Here is a 19,599-nt window from a genome sequence, read left to right as displayed (position 1 = left end):
CTCTCTCTCTCTCTCTCTCTCTCTCTCTCTCTCTCTCTCTCTAACTATCTATCTCTCTTATGATCTGGTTTGCGTCTAGGAACTCACACAGCTCGGATATATCCCTCTTCGTCTATCGAGTTCGAGTTGAGTGGCAAAGTTCCAACTCGTAATTTAATAGTTTAATTATAACTCGGCTCCGACAGACCGTAAAATTTTAACGCAAACGGTCTGAACCCCACGCTAAACGATTTCCTGGAAAACGGATTTTAGAAATTTATACTAACGATATTCCTTTTGTGGTTTGTATGTCTCCTTTCCTTCTCTCCCTTCTATCTCTCTCTCTCTCTCTCTCTCTCTCTCTCTCTCTCTCTCTCTCTCTATCTATCTATCTATCTATCTCTCTCTCTCTCAGATTTACACATTCTCTCTCACCCTTCCTCTCTTTCTCAGCATACACATTTTCTCTCTCTCTAAGACATACACACATTCCCTCTCTCTCTCTCTCTCTCTCTCTCTCTTTCTCTCTTTATTTCTATCTCTATCTTCTTATCTGTTAGTTTCTATAGATATTTTAAAAGATTCTATCAAGAAATTATCGAATAAATCGTCGGACGAGTCATTCTCAAGTCGTTGAATTTCAAGTCACGTACATCTTCGCTGAAGCGAAAAATGGAGAAAAGTAAATAGAAATTGTATATATGTATTTAAGATCTAGAAGCAAACTTTTTGAATTGCTTTAAAAATAAGTGTTAAAATAACTAGGAAATTGATTTTATAACGAAATAAATATTTATTTATACGAATCTCAAGCCGATAAGTATAATATTTTACAATCACTATTTTACATTTATAGTTAAACCTTTTAACATAGACTTTTGAAATATAATATTTATTGTAATTAAACAGAAAATATTTAGGAGTTCAACCGATAAATTTAATATCTAATTTATATAATAATCCGAACGTTTAGCTCATTCATTTTCTGTAGCTATTTTATAATTTTTTAATACAAAGTTTATTATAATAAAATAGACGTTAATTATTTGTAAATCAACGCAATAACGTGAAAGGTGCATTTACACGAAGATTTTTTTTAATGGTCAACGTTGATACACGTCAAAACAATTCATCCGAATCATACGCCTTTTTTCTCATTGCATTAAGCATCTCTCTCTCTCTCTCTCTCTCTCTCTCTCCCTCTCTCTCTCTCTCTCTCTCTCTCTCACTCTCTCTTTCTGACTGTCTCTTTCACTCGACATTCGTTTGAATAAAATATGAATTAACGTACACGTCGCGTTACCTTTTTAAAATTCTCTCGTCCGTTTCCGCCTTTTCGAGAACGAACGTTCTGTAACCGGTGTAATTTTTTTTTTTTGTATTTTTTCCTTTTTTTTATCATTCTTTGTGTTTGTAGATATTTTTCTTTTTTTTTTCTATAAAATTAATGCCTCAACGATAATGGGCAAAAACTATGAGAGACGCAATCGAGATAAGCATCGATTTGTTTTTATTTATCTACCTTACTCGATATCATTCGAACGAATTCCGTTTTATTCTATCGATTGCAACGAATTTCTGCATTCTCATTTACGTTTCGACGTACCGAAGCATTAGCATTAACACGATACAGATAATGTACTTCTCTTTTTTTTTTTCAAGTGAATGCGTAAAAACGTAATACGAAATAAAACGAACAATTTCGATCATATTTGAAATCAATTGAAATAACATTGAGTTGATTATTTTATCATGTTGTTAATGTTATTACAGCTTCATTCTGGCTCATAAACTCACACTTGAGTAGAACAAGAATTAATACACAAGAAAATAAGAGAGAGAGAGAGAGAGAGAGAGAGAAATATATTATAGATAGAGAAAAAAGAAATATACACCTATACATATGTATGTAGGCGTTTGAAAGAAAGATTACCTCAAATTTATAGACAAAAATTATTCACTATCGTCCTTTCATTCTTAATTGTAAATTCAATTAATACATTTAACGAGAAAAAGAAAGAGAGAGGAAGAGAAAATTTTATTAGAACAATATTAAAAAAAAAATATATGTAGACGTGAGAAAAGAATTGACCTAAATTTACAGTCATAAAAATTATGAAAAAAATTGAAAAAAAAGAAGAAAAAAGAACCAATGAAAATAATTTCCTTTGAAAATATTCAAATGAAAAAAAGAAAGGAAAAAAATAAAAGAAAAAACAAAATTGAACAGAATCGATGAGATACAGAAAATCGGATTAGAATTTCATGACCGGAAGTTATCGAATGTCGTTCGAATAGTGGAATTCATTCGATAATATTCGTCACAGGGGATAAAACCTAGGCATCATTGTAATAAAAAGCGTAGTACGACGATGTTTTTCATCGATTCTTCTCTAGAAACTCAACGACAACGATCAGTTCGTGCTCTCTTTCAACCGTCTCCCTTATGGTTTGCGATTCATTTGTCAGCTAGTTTTTTATATCATTTTTGTTTTTTCTTCCTCTTTTTCTTATTTCTTATTCCTTCGATGTTCGATATACCGCGATAAAATTCTGGAGACCCGAACAAACCATAGTACCATTCGATAATAATTTGTATCCATTTCGTATTTTATATAGCCATGTTTGAACGTCTATCAATATTGACCATTCGTAAAGAGTTTTTTTTTTGTATGTAAACTTTGTTTTAAAATAATTTGCCTGTTTTCTTTGAATTTGAAATATTTGATAGAAAAGAAGCATGATAATTTTGTGTATGATATGAACACATTGATTCTATAATTCGTCAAGTATATCTAATAGTCTTTTCAAGATTGACAATAAATGTTTCAAAGAAATATTTGAAATTTATTACCATAGAATTATTTGAAATTATGAAAATTATGAAAATTATATTTAGTATACTATGGTTATATTTAATATATTTTGTTTATCACCCATTATTTAATCAATATAATTCATAAAAATTATATAACTTACACTTATATAATATAGCTTAGAAACGATTTATATATATTTTCTAAATAATTCTTTTTTAAACATACAAAAAAAAAAAAACAAAAAGCAAAAAAGAAGAAGAAATTAAGTTACACGCGAAGGATTATTAATCTGATATAATAACAAAAAAATTTCGCTCGCAATTTGACAGATACATCGGAACATATTTTTCAACATCAACAAAAAAGAGATTACAAAAACTTGTACTTTCGAATCCATATTTAAACGAATTTCGAATTTGAAGATTTAAAGGACAAATAATTTTTAATTGCTTACGAATAGATAATTATCAATGGATAAATTGTTAAAGAGAATCGATACGTATTGTCATTAGGTGGATCGTGCGGAGAAGAAGGAGGGCCAGGGAGTGGGAGATCCGACAGCATCTTTGGCTGGTTGCAGCGGTGCTTCCGGTTCGAGGATGGGCCCAGGGCCCGATTCCGGTAGCAGCGCTCCTTCTTCGGTTCCCCAATCTCTGGCTACGTCACGTGATGAAGAAGACGATGAAGATAAGGAGAGTAATGGTAGCCGAACAAATAGTCACGTTGGACCGCGGTGAGTACATTGTTTTTCTTTTCATTGCAACTCGCCATTTTATATATATATATATATATATATATATATATATATATATATATATATCTGTATATATAGTAATTTGCACGAATCCGCAGGCGTATCATAATTTGTCTTCTTCTCTTTTTTTGATTTTTTTTTTCTTGGTCGATATAATTACCATCAACCATTCATGACTCTCATCTGGAGATAGTTATCAATCATGAAATGTCATCTACATCTTTTTTTCTTGGTAATGGCAGAAAAAATAAAAATTTTTTTATCCTCCGTCCCATTAATCTTCAGAAAAAGAAAAACTCTTCATTAATCTTTCGTAAGAGACAAGTACCGAACTGTAGTTAATCTTCCATCATTGTTTTTGTGGAAAAGTATCATAGAGAGTGACGCGATCTATCACAAGATTCTATCTATGTCAATGATCAAACTTACGATCGATATTTCAATTGATCATTCGATATTTCCGAATCTTTTATAAACAAAAATGTTTGATAAGCTTATTATGTTCGATAGAAGAAAAAAAAATTAGTATCGAATGACAAAGTTATTATTATATTTTCAAAATTATGTATCTGATCAAAGAGGATTGATATTTAAATGAACTTTCGATTGGAATTTTTGATTGATAATAATCTAATTACGATTCGATTAAACATTGACGATAATTCGCACGATGTTTGAAAGAATGTTAGAAAATGTTCGATCATCGTTCGAACGATGAATGACGTTGTTGATCTTGATATCAAAGTATTTCCTTTATCGAAGTTACGTTTTACGATACCTTTTCTCGAGGGTAATAACGAGTTTCAACGAGATACACGTTTTACCCTTAGGTTTGTGGCCGCTTGTAACTCTTCGGGATCGAAAGTAACCCGAGTATGGCGAATAAACTTTATTCTCGACCTTTAACGATCTCTTTCAGCAGAGAAAGAAAGAGAGAGAGAGAGAGAGAGAAAGAGAAAAAGAGAAAAAAAAAAGAAAGAGAAAGAGAAAGAAAGGGAAAAAGACCCTTTGTACATCGCGTGGAAGATCTTCGCTTGGTTGAACCAAATGCTCTTTTAAGCTTTTGCATGATACGATTTACGAATTCGTTACACAGCTGACTATAGTTAAAATTCGCACGACTGCACGGTCAATTATCCGTCTAAATCGTTCTATTCAAATTTAATCGAGTGAGGAAAATTCCAATGAATATTTTTTCGATTTAGTTGTATAATATCTAATATATTAAAAATGACGGATCTAAGAAAAACATTCGTTTTTATTATGAATTAATAGTCTTCATCGTGTAGGTTAAAACGATTAAACACGTTTGTTTAGTTGAATACTGAAATACCACGGAGTATTTTTCAAACCATTCATTTTCCATGGGGTAGTATGGTATTACTCGAAATTGAATCTTCGTTATGATTACACCAGCTAGGAACCTGCAATATATCCTGAGTAATTTATTTCGTCTTAGCACGATTTTGTATTTTAGATTAAATAAGGTGTGAGAGTATAAAAAAAAAAGAAAGGGAGAGAAAGAGAGTACTTATTGCTGTAACGTTATTTCTTAGTACGTGCAACGAAGATACTCGTTAAGATAGTTGTTTAAGGTGTCTCTTAATGGAACCGTTCTCTCATGTAATCCTAAACATTTACCTTTTGTAGTAGACTATATATTATGTAGTATATAACCAAGATTTAGTTATACATAGACCGACTAAATCAGAAGAAAAACAAAGTGGAAAGTCTAGTGTTTCAAAGGCTTAAGACTCTTTACAAACGAAAGCCAGAAAGCCATTTGTACTTTACCATTCTTGTAAATTGTTTAAGCTCTTGATTGATTTTTAAGAACGAAAGATAAAACGAATGTCACGATTGATTCGTTATAAAAAAAAGAGAGAGAGAGAGAGAGAGAAAGAGAAGATAAATAAATCGTTCAACTAAACGTCCCTCTGTTTCGTCATAATATTGATAAATTAATAATAAAAGCGTATACATGTACAAACACACAGACACACACAGGAAAGAGACACAATTAGAGAGCTTCTTTTTGTTAAACAACCGTGGTCTTATCGATTTGAAGCGTAAAACAAGATTAGATACACGACCTTCCCTTTGAGCGTAATAATTTCTATTATAACGATCTTGAACTTTCTCTCTACAGGATATATTAATTATCGATAAATTTTATTGAATAATCGTACGTGAAGTCGCATCGAATCGATTGAAACGTGCGTTTTAAATTTGTATTGTATACAGTATCATACGCGTTTATATATATATATATATATATATATATATATATATATATATATATATTTTATTAGATATGAAAGCATTGAGTCGTAATAATGAAACAATTTGAAAATGATTAAATTGTTTCATTTCATTGTGTCGTGCAGACAAAGACGAATATTTTTGCAAGCATGCCAACTTTCTATAAAAATACGAAATTTTATGTGAGGTAAGTTACAGGTGCATCTATTTAAATCACAAAGCTTAACGACACCCACGCTTAGCCTTTTCAATTGTATCTTAGTACTCTAATATTTCCATGTATCGATCGAACGCCTACCGCTTTGGTCATTATCTTCGAAATATATTGAAACCTTTTCCCTTTTATTCAATCTCTTGATACGTTGATATAAAATATCTCTTTTAAAGATATAATCTCCGTGTTATTTCTCTTTGATATTTATTTTAGTTTTTTCTTTTTCTCTTTTTCTTTTTTCTTTTTTTTTTTCTTTTTAAAAAGTCATACTTTTTTAATTTAGATATTTAGATAGATCCGACTTAATGAAAAACTATAGGTTTTGACAAAATGAATTCGCAATTAATTCTAATCGATGAATTTTTTAATTCGCTCGAATACATTTAAATTCCAAGTTTCGTAACTTCGATTTTATTGGAATAACGAAAAGTTGCGAGGTGTTGGAAAAAATTGGAAAAAAAGTGATTTATTCAGTATTCCTTTTGACTTTTTTTTCTATGTAATATCAATCTTTAATTTCTTTAATTCTTTAATATATCTTCTTGATATTTGATGAAAAAAAGAATATTGTAATATGTATTATAATATACATAATATCGTATTTTCGATACATCGATAACTTCGTGCGAAATATCGTTATATATCCTTACATACATATTATACATCTGTCTATGTATGTACGTATGTATATGTATATTCAAAGAAATAAATATATATATTCGATCCCTTTGATCTTAACATAAACATATTTAGATTTCATTGAAAAGAAAATGACACGGACTATCGTTTGCAACGATGCATTCAACATAACGTCCTTTTGTTGAGTATATACACAGTAATTAACATTTTATCAAGCTTCCCACGCCCTTTGAACGAAATGCACATTTTCGTCTATTCAACAAAACGCCTTCCCATATGAAAAATGAATTTATTCTTGCATCAGTCTCCAACATTTAATAAATGAATAAAAAGAAAGAGATATCTCGATGGTTCTCTTCTTCTTTATCTTATAATGCAATATTTAAACAAAGAATAAAAAAAATAAAAGAAAATGTGATGGAGTTGAACTAACAGAAACAGAAAGAAATAATGAAGAAATAGTTGATCCTGAATGATATAACGAAAGAAAGAAAGAAAGAGAGAAAGAGAGAGAAAAAAGACAGAAAGAAAGAGAGAGAGAGAGAGGAAAAGAGATTGATAAAAATTTTTAGAACAAAACAGAAAAGAAGAAAGAAAGATAACATATGTTACATTTTCATTATATAACGATTTAATCTCATTTACATTTATAATTTGATATTATAAACACAAATAAACATTTTTCTCTTGTTAAAATATTAAAGTGATATCTATCCTTAACAAGAGGAATTTATTATCTTTAAAATGTATAAAAAAGTACGCCTGAATATATGCAACCGACCAGACTTAATCGATAACGGTCCTTGCGACTGTTATTCGTCGATAAGGGAACTTTTTTGACCCCGTTTAAACGTCTGCAACAAAGAACTTTCTTTAAGATCCTTAAAAGTTTGTTCTGTTTTTTTACTATGATGTATGGGGCGTTGCCTATCTTCAGGCGTCACGTTAAATATTCATATAAAAAAGAAAAAAAAAGTAGCGAAGAAATCGATGAATAAAAGATGAAACAATGATTGATAATTAATAATAAATAATTCATAGTCGTTTATAAAATTAATTAAAAATGTTAAATCGTTTCAACATACTTCTTTCATAAATGGCTTATAAAATGATACAGATGTATCAAAGTGGCCCTCTAAGGCAAGAGCTATATACGGCAAAATGATTTTTGTCGTCCCTAAACAAAGGTATGATGCTTTTTAGCTGAGAGGATTACTTTACAAAGTTAAATACGTCCTAACAAAAAGGAAATCTTTCGTTCGAAGATAGAATGCTAGAGAACGACGTTCTCGCGTGTTTCTACGAAAGGAGGATAAGAAACGTAAAAGCAATTGGACCGATTAAGAGGCAATAACACAAAAAGTACATGGTTAAAGTTGGTCAAGGACGAGAGGTTAAGAGTCAAAGAGTTTAAATAAACGAAATATCATAAATTTCTCCCCACCAAGCCGACTTCAAAGTAATCTTAAATATAATCTCAGATTTAACGTTGTCGTGATATCTCATTGTCAGATCTGATTATTTCATCGTTAGAATATTGACAAAAAAGATTTAAACTTGAAATATTTCGATAGAATTTCGATAGAAAAAAAAAGAGAAAGAAAGAGAAATTGAAAGAGATAGTCGTTTCTTTGATCGATTATGGTAGCTTCTACGAACGATACTCTTGAAAGACCATTGAAAGATCAAACGAAATTCCTTCGGTGTATCTTTATCGAAAGACGCAAAGCTTTTCGATGCTTTTAGCAGGTTGATGTTCAATTGTTTTACCGGATTATAGGGGCTTCTCACGAACTTACCCTCTATTATTGGATATACAGGACATCGAGCGACTTTCTTCAACTAATACTTCTTTTTCTTCTCTTTTAACAAAATAAAGAATAGTTATATATATATATATATATATATATATATATATATAGATATGTGTGTCACATATAATATGCCATAAGTAAATCAACAAAGAAACGTTACATGGCGACGTTGGATGCTCGGAGAGCCATAGAAAATGGAGATGAATATATATATATATATATATATATATATATATATGTATGTATATATATATACCTGAGGTTAGAAATAGAAGGGAGTGAGAGCGAGCGAGTTAGCTAGATAAAAAGAAGCAGGGATCGATCTGTTAGAAACGTTTAAACAGTTTACGTTTCTTTCTCAGCACCCAATTGAAGGCATACATACGGACAACATCGACGTTTCTGTGTGTCCCATAATGAAAGAAAGAGAGGGAGAATGTATGAACTCTGTGTGCATTTATATGTATGTGCATATGTATGTACGTGCGTGAATGAGTGAGAGAGAGAGAGAGAGAGGGGCAACCGGTCCGGGTTTTGTCTTCTTTCGCAGATCATTGGGCTTCTACGATCGAGATGCGTCACTCAGCGAACATGGATCCTTCGAGAAGGAGATAACGAGTCTTCGTGGTACCTCGACGACCTCGGAATCTTTGGACAGCACTGGCCTCGATACGGAAATACCAGCTGCTGCAAGAAGATCTCGTAGTACGAGGGGTTCGCAAAAGTGGAGTAACGTACGCGCCGTCATGGCGCTATATTCTTCCCTTCGCAAAATAAAGAGGTATTCCCGCCATTGCTCGATATGGACGGTAACCTCTACTATCGGCACTCTATCGTCTTCTTATATATTGACTATTCATTGACGACACATTATTCACTATTTAAATTCTCTTTTACTAGAATTGATAACAACTGATTTATTTTACCTTTTATCTTTTTTTCTTTCTTTCTTTCTTTCTTTCTTTCTTTCTTTGCTTTTTTCATTCTCTTCGCGAAATTAAATCAAATGAATTTGTTAATTAAACGAATGTCAGGATAAAATAAAAGAGTATGATGAACGTCAAAATAAAAGTTTTTAATTTCGCGTTTGTACAGTGAGATTTTTTTTGTTCTTTTTTTTTTTAGTTTTTAATAATGTTTTTTTTTTTTTATTTAAAATTCTATCAAATTTCATTTGAAAGAAATAATGAAAATCGAGATGAAAGTTTTACTTAACATTATCTATATATATATATATATATATAAGTATTTTCTTTTATGCAAGAAATATAAAGCTATTGCTTTATTGATTTTATTAATTTCCGATGTTTTCTTCGATATCTCGAAGAGACAACATAAAATATCGAATTAAACAGTTGTATTCAATTTCTATTCTCTAAATTGAAACTCGAACCGTACATCGAAATTCGTATTGGTAGAGTAGTATATATCTTGTAACTATGCTTAATTGTGACATAGACTCATTATTCTTGGGAAAGCACTCGCAGCAAATAGACAAGCGTGTAATCTATTATTTGATATCTAAAGAATAGAGATAGGCATCGTGTATCCAACATAGTGGTCCAATTCGTGAGAATCAATCACTTTCTCTCACAGGATTAAAGAGCTTTCTCTGCTTTTATCTTTTATTCTATGGGAAGTAGTTAAAGGTAATATAGAGGAAGAATAATAATGTTTTTAAATGGAAATGGTCATTCTACGTTTCTTTTTGTTTTTCTTTTTCTTTTTCTTTCGAGATTTACGAGATCAAATTGATCAACTGATGCATAAAATAAAAGGAAAAAATACAGTTTATCAACTTTATGTTATCGGAAAGTCAGTTTTTCATATAACCATAAATTCGATAACGAAAGAAAATGAAAAAGAATAAAAAAGAAAAAAAAAGGAAAAAGAAAAAACAATAGAGGATACTTTTTGTTAGAAGACTTATATGAACACATTGATCCCCATAAACATAGGAAATAAAGCAATATCCATAAATTCGAAACTCACTCTTTAATATTTACATTAATAAAAGAAAGAATGCAATAAATAGTGTAGTAAACAAGAACAAAAATAATTTTTAAAAAATAATAATAGAAAAAAATGGAAAGAAAAAATAAATTATTCTCGTTTAATATACACCGTTATTAGATACTACTCTTTCATTCGCGAGTGTTTCTCTCGAACGATGCTTCTCTATGATACGAAATGCATAGGGAATATCTCTATTATATACTTGTACGGTCCGAGTATAGTATATTTACACATTGAGTTCATGAAATAATCTCCTATATATACACCTTTCATCATACAGGGTCGTAGCTTTCTCGCACGCTTCTCTCATAGTGAGTAGATCAAAAATGAAGGACTTGTCTGAAAAGAGAGAATAAATAGGAAGCCATATAATACATGGAGAAGAGTTGAATAGAATTGATAGTCTGCTGTCATTCTGCATCCGTTTGTTAACTCCGTTAGAATAATTCGCATAGCAATTCCATTTCTACAAGGAGAGAGCATGATATCCCTTTTTTCGTAATGTTCATCAACTCTTTTGTCATGAAAGTGCATCGTGAGTTATTCATTCTTTCAAATTTATTTTTCTTTTCTCTCTCTCTCTCTCTCTCTCTCTCTCTCTCTCTCTCTCTCTCTCTCTCTTTCTTCCTCTCTTCCTCTCTCTCTCTCGTACTGTTTTAATCTACTTTGTACCTAACGAAAGAGCTTTTCTTCTCTTTCTCGATATTAATCAATCAGTTGTGATATTTATAAAAAGAAAATAATATTATTATATTACAAACGAAAAACTCACGAGAACGTTGCTAGTTTGCATTAAAAACGCTTACCTACGTTGTGTTTTATGCATCCGAATTATTAGACTTGCACACATACATTGATCGTCGTGAAAAAAATTTTTTTTACAACGTCTGCATAATTTTGTTCTTTCATAATTGATTTTGATTAAATAACAATTATTTATGATCGTTGATCGATAGATCTTTTTTTCTCGACGATCGATCTGTCAAAAAGCATAGCTATATCTATTAATTGTAAGAATTTTCAATGAATTACTCAATCAAAGTAAGTATTCAAATAAAAATCTAAGCTACGACCCTGTACTCACACATATATACACTCGAAACACGATTACTCGTTCATTAACGATATCAAACTCGAGCTAAAATATTGCAATTTGTAAACGTATCCCATAATGTGCTTTCTATTTTGAAAATGAAGCACAAAATATCCAATTACTAGCTCGTTATTACAGTTTTATTTTTTTATTTTATCTTTTATATTATACTTTTATCTACATATCTGATCGATGAGCAATCGATTTTATTTACTTTTTATAGTATAAAATTACTATATAATATATAAAAAGATTTCTCATTACAAAATTTCATTACTTAATTTCAAAGGAGCAATTTCTTTTTTCTTTAATACAAAGGAAAAATCTAATTATGAAAAGTATATAAAACCGCAATTCTTTTATTTCCTCTGGAAAATCCGTCACGGAAAATTTTCTCTTATAAAAATTTCATTCTAACGATAACAATAACAACAACAACAACAACAATAACAACAACACCACCATCAACAACAAGAACAAGAATAACAACAACAGCATCGACAACACGAACAAGAATAAACACTTTACATGGGTGTGTTAAAATTGAAGAATGCAAAAGTAGTAGCATCTTCGATAAAGATCTTTAGTTACGTTCTATCTCTGTCTAACGTACTTGGATTCTCGATGTTTCCATCTTTGTCTGTTTGCCTATCTATCTGTCTGTCCGTCTGTCTGTCTGTCTGTCTGTCTGTCTGTCTGTCTGTCTCTCTGTCCGCTCTCTGCCAGTCTGTCGTCTGTCTGTCTGTCTGTCTGTCTGTTTGCCTCTTATCCATCTGATGCTCTGGCTAAACTATCTACTTACTTGATTCTCGCTCACTCTCTTCTTCTTACTTTATATCTATCAAAAAAAAAAAAATACTGACTTGACTCTGCATCAATTTTAGAATTAGAATTAATCGCCGATTTGTCTCGATTTTGTCTCGAAAAAGCAAACGCTGTTTGTTTCTTTCCATGAACGTATCTCTTAGGTATTGATATTAACAGTGATAGACCGTAGGAACCTTGTCTTTTGTTGTATGCAACAATATTTACTGATATCACATCGTTTGTTAGGTTGTATGTGACGACGTGTGTTCTTGTCTTGTTCTTTAAAAAAAAAAAATGATATACATAAGTTAATAATAACAAAAAAAATAGGCACAAGGATTGCGATTATGCATTTTGAACATCACGTTCGATCGCATCTTATTAAACAAATGCATGCGTTCTTACGTTGAACAAACTCTCACAAGCTTTTCTTTTTATAAAATAGTATGGGCCCGAGAACATGCTTGAAAATTTATTGAAAACCCGTTTGCGCCGTTTTTAATTTAATTATAAATAATATCAAATTAACGACGCGTAAATAATGTTTCTTATTTGTTCTAATATAATAAGATGGATCATCTTTCGAAATCATCTTTTCGAAAAATTTAAGCCTAGACAATTTATCGTTTAAAGAAAAAAATTTAAGTTACGATAAAGATTACCGTTTACATGGGCAACTCTAACAGAACAGATTTACGATATGATCCGACGTGTTCTCGAGTATTTTATTACAGGTATCAACGATATATCTTCGTTTGTTGTAAGTTTTACGACTTTTCAAGACAATAGAACGTCAGATTGCTTCGTCTCAAAACACTCGTGATTTAGCTTTCGTTTTTATGATATATGTATGTATCTTTTACGATCTATCAAATTTCTTTTTTTTCTCTTTTTGTTTCTTTGGCGGTCAAAGATTTAAAAACGTTAAATCACTTTTATAGTATCATATAAAGTTTAAATAGATGGTTAATAAATTTCGTATAAGAAAGTGAAAAGAAGACGCAACATTTACGTTTCTTCCTCAGATAGAAATTTCGTTGCTTTTTTTTTTTTTAGCACTACCGGCCCAATCTCTTAGATCAGTGTCTTTCAGATTATTGAAGGAATATATTTCATGTGTCATAAGATCGAATAAATTAACGAATGTTGGATATGCAATTTGAAAAACACTGTCATAGATAGAGATTGTTCTCTGTAGTTCACTTCGTATAGAAAAAGAAAGAGATAAATAAAAAAAAAACAGCAGAAATCTTTGACATAAAATAGCTTGGACAAGAGTTTTAGTCAATCCATTAGTCCGAGTTAGATCGATCGTCGTACATTTAAAAGTTCTTGATCGGCGATCCGTCGTTATTTGTTTTCTGTTCGCAGAACAAAGAGTAATCAACGTTGGATGAAATTACGAACAACGGTACAGCTATCATCCGCGATATCAACAATCCAAAAGAAGCCGCCATTAAAACGAGAAGATTCCTTCTTGAAGAGATTTTCAACGCGTCAAATACCAGAAAGTCAAGAGACGGTAGATACCGGCGAAGGTGAAGGTGACGCGACTGACGAAAAAGATTCGAGTGGACGACGAAGAAGACGACCTAGAAGGACACAGAAAGCACCAAAAACGGTGGTCAATCCCGACGAAAATTTTTATTACTATTGGCTGATGTTACTCTCATCTTGTGTCCTTTATAATCTTTGGACACTTATAGTCAGACAAAGTTTACCAGAATTACAAGCATTGGCACCGGCTGCTTGGCTTGCCTGCGACGGCTTTACGGATGTAGTATTTTTCTTAGACGTTGCTGTACAATTTCGTACAGGTTATCTCGAACAAGGACTGATGGTCTACAACAGCAAAAAATTAGCTGGACATTATCTCAAATCTAAATGCTTTGTACTCGACCTGTTAGCACTATTACCACTTGATCTATTACAGGTCAATCTCGGTAGCAATCCAATGTTAAGGTTTCCAAGGTTCCTCAAGATCTATCGCGTGTATAATTATTATTACATGGTCGAGTCACGTACAGTTTATCCAAATTTATGGCGTGTACTCAATCTCATTCATATATTATTAATACTCGCACATTGGTTCGGCTGTTTCTACTATCTCCTAAGCGAAGCCGAAGGATTCCAAGGTGACTGGGTCTACCCATACAGACCGGGTGAATATGCGACCTTGACCAGGAAATACCTAGGATCTCTCTATTGGTCTACTCTAACTCTGACGACGATCGGCGATCTACCCACACCGGAAACCAACGCCGAGTGAGTGACATATCATCTACTTCGACGATACGTTTTTCTTCTCTCCGTTCCACTTCCTGACTCTCGTGTCTTCTTTCCTTGGTGAAAGAGATGAAGTGAGAAAGAGAGAGAGAGAGAGAGAGAGAGAGAGAGAGAGAGAGAGAGAGAAAGAGAGCGAGAGAGAGAGAGAGAGAGAGAGAGAAAGAGAGTGAGGGCTTCTTTTCTTTAAAGTACCTTTTTATAGGGTCAACCCTTAATCTCTTGCAAACGTAGTATCTATCCTCTTTTTTATATTTCTTTTATTTTATTTTAATCCACCTCGTTGGATTACGATTGGGTACGATTTACGATCTAGATAAATTATCTAATATTCGTTTTCTTTTTTCTCCTATGGAGAGCAGAATGTTTTTTTTTTCTTTTCTTTCTTTTTTCTTTTTCTTTTTTTTTTTTTTTTTTTTTTTTTTTTTTTTTAATGAATTATTAAAATTTGTAATTAGAAAATGAAACGGCGCTTTTGATGATTTATTTTGAAAAGTATTCGTTCTACTTTCGTGTAATTTAAAAAAATACGTCATTTATAAATCCGATTCTTCAAAGTACGCTTTTATAGGGCTATCCTTTGATCTCTTGCAACAAATGTAATACTCTTTTTTCTCTTTTTTATTTCTTTTTCTTTTATTTTGAATCCACCTTGTCGGATCCTGATTTAAGTAAATTTACAATCTAGATCTAAAATTATTTAATATTATATTTTCTTTTCCCACAGAATTCAATGAATTTTTACAAAAAGTTGTGAAGTATTTGTTCTACTTTCGAACAATTTGAAAAAATTCGTCGTTTTTAAATTTTAATCTTAAAAAAACAAATATAATTATCAATATATATCATCTTTTATTCGATCACATACATTACAGTATTACGAATCAAGCTTCGTGGTATAATTAAAAATTTTCATAACGAACATGATTTCAAAGCTTTAGCAACGAGAAAGTTGTTTTTATTCTGAAACGAAAAGCATTTTTCTAAATGTACATCATGTTGACACGACACAATTTATCATAACACGTAGAATCATATTTTACTTTTCTTCACGAATCTATTGTGTGTTCTCGTTACGTTCGTTTGATATTTCACGATTATCTAGAAAGTGACTCAAATATGAAGAAAAACGAATAGAAAAAGTAAAATAAAGTAAATGATCATAATGAAAAATACTAAAAAACTAAACTGGCTCGATTTACAAGCATAATATGAAGATAATATTTATATACAGGGTGGATCAAAAATTACAACTAGAAATTCTAATTTTATATAGCATTATGCTTATAGTTTTACAATCCGAAAAAAGAAATTCATCTAAAAAATTTTGCAAAAGATTAAATATTTTTTAATATCATTTAATAACTTTTAGGCTCAGCCTGTATTATACATATGTATATATATATTGGATATATATACATATATGAGCTGCTTATTTGTTAAATTCAATTAACTCTATAAAACAAAAAATAAAGAAAATTGATAAAATTATTGATTATTCAACGGTTATTAGAATTTTTATAACTCGGTAGTATTAAAACTCTAATTATTAAGGTAATTTATTTGAAATATAAAAAGTCAAGGTCTATCAAATATTTTGGTTTGGAAAATTTAAAAAAGATTCATAAAATCGAGTTAATCAGTTTGGCCTACGAACGATTCATCTATAAAATGTTTAAATCGATCAAAGGTAAGAAGAGTTTGAGTTGTTGCAAAGTTTATTGAGAAACCCTCCTCGCTCCTCTCTCGTAATAAAAGATTTGAGCGTTGTCAAAGTTATTTCTGCAAAATATTCTATGCTTCATAGTGATAAGAAGTGGTAGGTGATAATATTTCACGACGGACGGAAGGACATCGTAGTGACATGTGAAAAATGTTACACGCAGAGAATATATTTGCTTTTTACGGGATAACATTCAACGAGTTCCTTTTTGCGAGAGCTCGATTTTACGAAGAACGTGACGAATAAGATGTATGTCATACAAGTACCTGCATTTTGCAAAGAAACGGAATCTAAATATTTCCTTCGATATATTATATTTTTACAATATCGAAGAATGGAAATAAATATATTTCTAATTTAATTTATTAGGATGATAAAGAGAGTCTTGAAAACCAAAAAAAAAAAGAAGAAAAAGAAATAGAATTTAGAGGATACGTATTCATTGGCAAAGGTGAGTAAAAAATGTTTAGTTAAAGTGAATCGAAAAATGAATTATTTGAGAAAATTCTTTTTTTTTCATAGAACATAAACAATGAATTTGTAAGTAATATATATATATATATGTGTGTGTGTGTGTGTGTAATTATAATATATACATATATTATATATATATATAAAATATACATACATATATATATGTGTGCGTGTAATTAGATAAAAATTATTCAAATCATTAAAGTTATATAACATTTTTCGACGCATGTTGACTACCATAATAATTTGTAGAATGAATTTATTATTATAGATCGTGAATGAATCCATAATGTATAAATCAACAGATCCCTGTATAAAGGAGACACGAGGCTCGCGTTTATGGCAATGCCATAATTTTAACGTTCCCATATATAAAGGGACAAAAACCTCGAGGTTCCATTGTCTCTTAAGTTAGTTTCTAGCGAATTAGTTGCTTAGGAATTAGACTCGTGAAAGCGGCTTTGTTGTTGTTGTGTTGGCAGAGTCCTAGCGGGCGGCAATCCCCGGAGCCTCGCTCGTCGCGGCCGACTGTCCCGACTTCTGCAGTTCAAGCATAACGGAGGGTATTTGTATCGTTCCTTGAACAAAAATGATTGAAAGAATGAAAGAAAGAAAGAAAGAAAGAAAGAAAGAAAGAAAGAAAAAAAGAACGAAGAATGTGAAAGTATGAGCGAGAGAAAATATACGAATTCGTTCACGATTAATACGAAAGATATTCAAAATATCATCTGATAAAATTATTAACAATTATTATAAAATAATACAATATGAAGATCACTATGTACCTTTATATGTATGTATATTAATGCATATATACATACATAAAAATGTAGACATATATATATATATATATATATATATATATATATATATGTACACTGAAATTTACTAAATAGTTAATTTATAATATCTTCATAACTAATTGCTATTAATTTATATGTATATCTTATTATACATATATCTAATTATACATATATTTAATTTATATGTATAATTTAATTAAAAAAAAAACAATATTATAATAATTCATTAATATTTCTAAATTTCTTTCGTATTTATACGTACGATAAGTATCAGAATGAATCAATGAAGTTGCGATAGTAAGAATGACACTCGAATGATAAAGAGAATGTTGAATGAAATTTAGTTGAGAATTTGTGAAGGCAAAGGACAGGTAAGAATTGATAACAATTGTATACAAGTTGAAGTTCGACTGATATTTATGCATAAATGGTAAAAGAGAGAAAAAAAAAAAAGGGAAAAGAATAAAACGATTATAGAAAAAAAATCTTACAAAATCGCAATAAATAATTGCAACGAGAAGTTGTTCGTGTATTTAACAAGATGAACGTAAAAAATCAAACGATATAGTCGGACAATGTTCGTGGTATTTGTGGTAGGAGAAGACAAGGGTCGAGTTAATTAATCTTTGTTTGGCTATTACCACTAAACACGCGATTAGACAATTCTATTTCGATGTTCCACTTAATTACCCACGAGGAAATACGTGCGGTATTAATCGATTGTTCCAAGTATTTCTATTATTCCTCAAATTTAGGAGAACAAGATATAATTCAATCATATTTCCTTGATAAAAGAAACAACAAAACATAAATCTTTATCGAGTCTGCATTGTTCTTATTTTTTTTTTGTTTTTTCTTTCCGTTCTTTTTTTTTTTTTTTTTTTTCCTTTATTTTAACTTCATACAAACGGGTTTCTAATGGAAAACAGACATAAAACAGATTTAAAAACTTTGTGAAACTAATTTGAATAATGTCCAAGCAAAATATTCCACTTACTAACCTAGGACTACATAATTAAAACTGAATTTTAATGATTTCTTCACTAATACAATGATATAATTCGTGTTATATCTACTGGTAATGTGGATTGTGTTAATGCAATACAAATTAATTTTTTAATAATTCGACTTTCGTAAGTCCAATTTTATATTAAACAAAGCTAGAATTTCGAATTAGTAAATTCCCAATGGCGATTGGTCATTTAGTCCATGTACTCTATGGAAGCCTATATAACTACTCTAAGCCATGGGCTTTTTTTCGAATCCCGCATTCCCACAACCCTTCTAACCCTTGTTCGATTAATCGGAAGGATAAAGTGCTCACGAATCAGACTTCATTTTGTAACATCCAATCGATAAGCTCGCTGATAGATAAACGTTTTATCACAAAAGCGAACGATGAACCGAATCAAAATATATAATATCAACGATAAAACATTGTAATATTGTTTTCTTCCGATTCGATAACATAAAACAAAAATATTACGATTAAACGTCAAAATTGACGTTATCAATCCCAATCGTTTATTCATTCGTTTACACTAACACATCCTTGCATTCAATATCATCATCCGATACGATAGTGATTATTATTATTCCACTTATGGGCGAATTGCCCTGTTCGACGTCGAATCGGACAAACGTGCTTCAATCGTGTGCACTATCCCGTGCGAATTATCCAAGTGATATTCACGCTGTCCAAGTAATTAGTCGTCGATGTCATGTTCAACAGGACGAACGCTCGTTTGCTAATATTAAATGCAGATTCGGTAGCACATTGCTAGTGATAAACTAATTCAAGTATGAAAAGTTAGTTGACTGTTGAATAATTCAATCTTATATTTAAGAGAATGTATATCAATCGATTTCAATTATGACTATAATGATTTAAATATTTTTCATGTTGCAATTCGATTTAT

At 30.8% G+C, this 19,599-nt stretch overlaps 1 protein-coding gene across 11 annotated transcripts in view; it reads left to right on the top strand.

The window, feature by feature from the left end:
* Window positions 1-19,599, top strand: part of LOC122629901 — an 85,861-nt gene that overhangs the window by 54,171 nt on the left and 12,091 nt on the right. For 9 of the 11 annotated variants that reach the window (XM_043813777.1, XM_043813779.1, XM_043813776.1 and 6 more), the window contains 4 exons: window positions 3,311-3,531; window positions 9,032-9,262; window positions 13,769-14,662; window positions 17,360-17,440. In XM_043813777.1, coding sequence (XP_043669712.1) covers window positions 3,311-3,531; window positions 9,032-9,262; window positions 13,769-14,662; window positions 17,360-17,440 — 1,427 coding nt within the window. The remainder of the gene's footprint in view (window positions 1-3,310; window positions 3,532-9,031; window positions 9,263-13,768; window positions 14,663-17,359; window positions 17,441-19,599) is intronic. The other 2 variants (XM_043813780.1, XM_043813784.1) reach the window with 2 other exon arrangements.

This window comes from Vespula pensylvanica, chromosome 6 (assembly GCF_014466175.1).
Source record: "Vespula pensylvanica isolate Volc-1 chromosome 6, ASM1446617v1, whole genome shotgun sequence".
NCBI classification, from domain to species: domain Eukaryota; kingdom Metazoa; phylum Arthropoda; class Insecta; order Hymenoptera; family Vespidae; genus Vespula; species Vespula pensylvanica.
Note: the sequence above shows the minus strand (reverse complement) of the source record. Positions and strands in the feature narration are given on the sequence as shown.